This window comes from Vanellus vanellus, assembly GCF_965231255.1.
Source record: "Vanellus vanellus genome assembly, contig: HAP1_SCAFFOLD_36, whole genome shotgun sequence".
Taxonomy (NCBI): Eukaryota; Metazoa; Chordata; class Aves; order Charadriiformes; family Charadriidae; genus Vanellus; species Vanellus vanellus.
This window is the reverse complement of record NW_028127470.1, coordinates 312,884-319,236: the sequence shown is the minus strand read 5'-3', so window position 1 is coordinate 319,236 and position 6,353 is coordinate 312,884. Positions and strand designations below refer to the sequence as shown.

The window sequence follows — 6,353 nt, the reverse complement described above, 5'->3', positions numbered from 1 at the left end:
TCTGTATTGCATTTACATCTCCGAACTGGAGTGCGGGGAGCTTGAGGTGTGCAGACAGCTTCAGGGATTAGCAAAATGGTTGATTGCAGTATGGAGGCTATGTGATGTGTACACAGACATTGCTACAGGTTCACTCACTGTAAACCTGGTGAAACTGTTTGTTTTCATCTGCTGGCTTTCACTGGCATGGACAAATGTAAAAGGTGGAAGATAAACAGAATATAAAAAATACCCACTGATAAGTCAGACGCTGCTGTGGGATAATTGAGTGTTTTGGTGGTTTGTTGAGCACCTCCGTTTTTGGAAGGACACCTGCATTCTCTCTGCTCTCTTTTTTTTTCTTCCAGATTTTGATGTGTCCAGAACATGAAATGGAGAGGGTAAACATGTACTGTGAAATCTGCAGAAGGCCTGTTTGTCGTCTATGTAAACCGGGTGGATGTCATGCAAACCACAGAGTAACAACCATAAGCACTGCCTACAAAACCTTTAAGGTAAAAGTAAATATTGTTGGACCTGGCCTTAAGAAGGGGGAAGAGCACTGAGCCTCGGGTTTAAGGGCAAACTTCCCCTGGCAGGATGCCAGGACGTGTGTTTGGAGGACACTGAACGAGTCATGAGGCATGCTGCTGTGCAACATCTGTTAATGTATATATTAGTGTGACATAGTGTGCGGCTAAGAAACTAAACTATATTTTCTATGAGGCTTCAAACAGAACCCCTTAAAAGCGCTTCCACCTTATGTTAGCCAACTGTGCATCAGTACTGACCAATGCAGAAGGTTTAAGAAGTTAATGGTTTACAATCTGGCTTTTTTAAGGCAAGTGTCCTTGTGGCTTGGGTTAGCTTATACTTCAGAAGCACTCCTGAAGAATCTGCATCGGCAGTTATCTGCTGGGACGCTGTATGTTTTTGAAGTTGCAGAGCTGTTGATTCCCTAAGCACCATACAACAGGGCAGACTTGCAAACACTGCTTTGTTATTAAAGAATGATTGCTGCTGCCTCCTCTTCTTCCTTTGCTTCCTCTCTTGCTCACAGGAGAGAAAAAAAAAAAAAAAAGCCCATCCCAGCCTGCCTTCTGCTCTTTGGTCTCCTCGCCTGTTTGCAAGGCTTTTCCTGTACAGCTGTTAACTCTTGCAACTAAGGAAGTGCAGAGACACTCCTAAGTTCAAGTTTCCAACCACTCATTTTTCTAGCAAACCTTACTACAGATGAGTTAATAACCTATGAGGCTTTTCTATTAGTTCTGGTAATGTCTTGAAGACTCGTGTTCCTAGCCTAAGAGAGAAGGTGACTGCTGTGGCTGGGGAAGGATGAGCCAGCTGAGGCTGTCACCTCTTCTCCTCAGAGGCTGTGCCACCAGTCCTGCACATGGCAGTGGCCTGATGTCCCGGGCCAGTCATGGCGGGTCACTGAGCAGTTCTCCGCAGGGTTGCTGCTCATAACTGATGGCAGGCTCTTGTCCTCGTAACTACAGAAACTGAGTGCTGGCTGGGTGGCCCACCTGTGCTTGTTGTCAGTTTGGGTGGGATGCCCTTGTTCTGCCTGCCAGTTTGCTGTTTTATTTTAACAGGAGAAGCTTTCAAAAGATATCGAGTACCTCATCAGTAAGGAGAGCCAGGTGAAAGCTCGCATCACGCAGCTGGATCTGCTGCTGAAAGAAACAGAGGTGAGAGTGGCTTGTGGGTTGTCTGGGGATGGACCTTGCAAGGACACAGCAGGGACTCCAAATGGAACAGTGAAGTGTTCCAGATCCTTTGTTTTTTTTTTTTTGTTAGCCAGCAAAACCATTTCTGAACAGTTTGTGTTGGTTCTGAGTCACAGACGGTAAGACCTAATCCTGACAGTGTGGGAAATTTGGGCAACCTACAGAGGGAAGTTAAGTTTTGGGTGCTGCTGTGAATTTAATTGACATAAAGCTTATTTGATACCTTACCCAAAGAGAGGTGGGTTAGACTTACAGCTCTTGCATATGAGTGGTGCTGCACAATTTATGCTGTCTGTTTACCTTGAGGATGTTGCAGTGAAGTCAGAATTAAGGGCAAAATCTCCCTGCAGAAGAGTCAGAGCTGGGAGCTCACATAGGAGCTGAAAAACGCAATGGCAAAAATTGGCAGGAGCTCCTGGCCCTGCCTGTATCTTGCTGCAGATGGCCTTTGTGCTTCATAGTTCCTTTTATCCAGGGCACTCATCAGAGGTGGCACTACAGGGCATAGGGGAGAAACTGGGCTGGACTCCCAGTTCAGGGTGACTGGGGAAGGTGGAAGAGCACCTAGGTCTTGGGCATGAAGACTTCAGACGCTGACTTGCTTTTACAGTGCTTTTCCATGAACTATTTAGACAAACGCTGTGCGTAACTCAATACATAATCGGAGGAATAATTTCCTGCTCTTTCCTCTCTGTGTTAACGTAGGAGACGCTTACTAGCTTGGGTGCAGTGCTGATTGCATTTTCAGTGTTGAAGAGCATAACAAAGCTCGTTAGTCTTGTCAGTCAAACAGATGACTAGTTTGCTCTGATCTCTTGAACAACCCTAAGTACATTTCTGTACACAGCCACAGTGCTGTGGGATCCGTCTAAAATGTCTTTTGTTCCCTCCTAGTGCAACAGTGAAAGAGCTAAAGAAGAAGCATCTCAGAGTTTTGAGAAATTATCTCATGTCCTGGAAGAGAAGAAATCCGCAGCTCTTAGGGCAATTGAAGCTTCTAAGAATTTAAGGCTGGAAAAATTGCAAACACAAGCAGAAGAATCTCAAGGGCTCCTGGAAAATAATGGCCTTGTAGGACTTGCTCAAGAACTGCTTAAAGAAACCGATCCATCTTGTTTTGTTCAAACAGCAAAACAACTTCATGTCAGGTATCTTATTAATTATCTTCCGTTTGAGGTACAGGTACTGTTCCAGGGATGTCTGGTCAGTCATATTCTTTGGACACCTGCTAGGAAAGTACTGAATGCAAGTACTTTGTGTTGCAGAGCCTCAGAGGCGGTCCCGGTACCATTCAGTAGAAATTCCTATATTACAGTGTGCGTTAAAAAACAGCCCAGAGGAGGGGCTCTGTCCTGCGCCAACGCCTAGCCTTCTTCAGTAGGACTGCAGTGGAAGGGTAACCCATTCAGCTCACTGATACAGTCCTTTGCTCAGAGATTGCATCGGGTATTTGCAAGTTAATCTAACAGGTCTCTTCTGGCTTTAAACTCTTTGATCTGAATAGTTGTGCTCCATTAGCGCTTCACACCTATTTTGTTCTTTGAATGTAATGCCCCAAATTGTTAAAATGCTCTGCCAACCAAAAGATTCCCTGTTAGTTATCTTTACACTGATGTACAAAAGGCCTTTAAATTTTGCATTTTAATTCTGTCTAGAGAGACAAGTTTCTGGGACACGTGAGTAAGTACCTGAAAAGAGAACTTTTTTTAAAGCAAACCCTAGCGGTTTTGCTTTAAGGAATGCACCCATGTGAATTCCTTTTTCCCTCTTCTGCCATCCCTCTGCTTCTGTGCTTTCAGAATCCAAAAAGCTACTGAATCTCTCAAGAGCTTCAAGCCAGCAGCTGAAGCTACTTTCGAGGACTTTGTGATGGACATAGCCAAGCAAGAAGAGATCCTTGGTGACTTGTCCTTCCATTCCAATGGCAAATTATGAGAGCATCACGTCTTTCTTGAGTTATAGCTTTAAGGGCTTCTCTGGAAAGAGGCAAAACTTGTGCAGGGCTGCAGTTGCAGAACTCAATCTTGTGACTTGCATTGTCCCTTCTGCCTCTGTGATTCTCAAGGCATTACCTGGCAGCAATGCTAGCTTCAGCTTTGATAAAGAAGCTAAGATGCCATGGCATTCAGAACCAGTTTACATTGGCTTCCAAAATATTGTAGTTAAGTAATACTAGGTCTTCCTAGCAGCTTTTTGTCGTGATTGCATGACAGAAAAGAATAGGTTTTTATATGGTTTTTTAGTTGCCAGCAAAAATAAATAATACAACTTTCAAAGTAAAACCAGAAAGGATTTAAGTGCATGAACAGACCCATCCTCATCTGCACTCTTTGACTGAGTCAGATTCCCCCCCCCACTGTCCCCCCAGTGCTGTAGCCACTCAACAAAGGGCTTCTGTGTTTAATTCTAAAACAACATGTATCTACATTTGAGGTTTTTTTCTCCTGAATCTCTGTCATTCCAGGTCTAGAAATACCAGAAATCAATGAAGAGCAGAGCAAAATGTACAACAAAGCTCTGATCAGTTGGGCATGCCCTGGGAAGACAGACTCAGCTGATATCTATGTTCTTGAGTATCATAAGCTTCATAGAGAAGAGGAGAGTACAACGTGGCAGGAGATCGAAGTTTGCAGCAAGAGCAAAGTAATATCTGATCTCGATGACGACAGCAGCTATGCCTTCAGAGTTCGAGGATATAAAGGATCCATCTCTAGCCCTTGGAGCCGAGAAGTTATCTTGCGTACGCCTCCAGCCCCAGGTATTGGGTTTTCTTATGTCCACGAGCTGCTGGTGGTGTTAAGAGCTGTAGGTGGTTTCCAGTAGCTCCCAGACTTCTACTACACTGTTACCGGTTGTATAAATGTTTAAAAGCACTGTTAACAAACAGGTTAAGTAGGTAGCATACTGAGACTGTGTTAGCTTGCGTAATGTTCCCGGTAGCCTTTAAAAGCGAGGAATTCTAGTGCCAGCGTGACTTAAAATATAGTTTATAAGCACAGAAATACTTAACTAAGAGAAAATTTTTTGGGATGCTGTTTTTCAGTTCTCAGTTTTCTTTTTGATGACAAATGCGGGTACAACAGTGAACATCTCCTGCTGAACCCAGGAAGAACCTCTGTGGAAAGTAGGGCTGGATTTCCTCTACTGCTGGGGTCTGAGCGCATGCAGGCCGGATGCTACACAACCCTGGATTACATCATTGGCGACACTGGGATTGCCAAAGGGAAGCACTTCTGGGCTTTTCACGTGGAAGCCTATTCCTACCTGGTGAAAGTGGGAGTTGTTTCTAGCAACAAGATACAGAAGTTGTTCCATAATACCCATGATGTGACCAGCCCAAGGTAAATTGCAGACTCTTGCTTAATACATGTTTTGTATAAGGAGATGGCTTTTTAAAAAATAAATTAAGAGCGAGCCTGGTCTCAATTAGTATACAAGATGAACCTAAGCAGTGGGAAGTGGCTTGAAGGATATAGTGTAAGCAGGTTGTCCTGTTCATCCTCTACTATTAGTAGGAAGATGTTCTAATTGTCCAGAGTCCTATTTTCTTTCTTTCTGGGAAAGAAATCGGGTTTCTACAGATATCAAGATATGTCAGTTAAAGCAAGAAGGTTAAAAAAGAGAAAAAAAAGCATCATTTGCAAGATTGAAGCAATGCTTAGTTGTCAATAGTAAGATTCTGCCTTAATTCCCTTAGCATACTAGGTTTGGCAGCCACTCAGAGGTACAATGTTCACTGTGCATATCTGTGTGTCTTTGCTGTAGCTTGCGTCATGGTGGATTCCAAGTCACTGGCTCATCCCAGGCTATAGATTTGCATGTGACACTGGAGTGCTACTGAGCACAAGCCAAAGTGCAGTGGATAAACCAGCAAAAAGATTTCCAGCTCTCAATTACAGTTGTAGTAAGGCTGGATGTGTCTAGGAACTGCAGGCTGGGAGGCTATCTCCCAGGGGCTCTTAACTTTTTCATGAATCTAACAAAAGTGTTGGCCTTCTGCTGTATAACATACTGAAATTATAAAAACGCCAGTGTCTCAAGCTTCTGAAAGTCAGATGGAGACTTTTTGAAAAATGAGAAATTAGATCCTGATTTTCTCATTTCTCCCGGTCCCTGCCAGGAGGGAGTGAAGCTCAGCCCCGCTCCCTCCTTTTACAGGGAGGAAAACAAAATGGAAAAAAGAAAACCAAATTGTCCTATATTAGAAGTGTATAATTCCATTTTAAGGGTAGGGCAGCAATAGGGCTGGTACCACAGCCCCCCAGCCCCACAGCCACTGTGGGTCACCGGCGTAATAATGTACCTCTCCGGTAATTAAAGTTTCTTTTGGGAAGGGGGGAGAGATGGGGACTCTCCTGCGCCGGGACCTTTCCCCTCCAGGGAGGCAGAGCCGGAGCAGCGAGCACGGTCCTGCCCGGAGGGCAGCGTGGAGGGGATGCGCACGGGCATCCCGGAGGAACAGCAGCAAGGAAACCCCGGCACTGCACCTTTCCCTTCCTCTGAGCCTTTTTCTTTTCCTCTTTTTAAGGGCTCAACCAGTTTCTTCCCCCTCTGACCGTCACCATGGGGCACTGGCACCAGCAGCTTTGCAAAACCCCATCCTGTAAAAGCCGCCTGATTTTGGCCCTGTTTGGGGATGCGCTG

The 6,353-nt window shown here is 44.8% G+C and overlaps 1 protein-coding gene across 1 annotated transcript; it reads left to right on the top strand.

Moving 5' to 3' along the window:
• Nucleotides 1–353: 353 nt before the first annotated feature.
• LOC309685256 (E3 ubiquitin-protein ligase TRIM36-like) lies at nt 354–5,054 on the top strand (the record flags this gene model as incomplete). Its single annotated transcript, XM_082501058.1, has 6 exons — nt 354–494; nt 1,575–1,670; nt 2,604–2,857; nt 3,509–3,633; nt 4,174–4,467; nt 4,753–5,054. Coding segments are annotated over 6 exons (1,212 nt in total), but the record flags the coding sequence as incomplete, so codon positions are not given.
• Nucleotides 5,055–6,353: the final 1,299 nt, after the last annotated feature.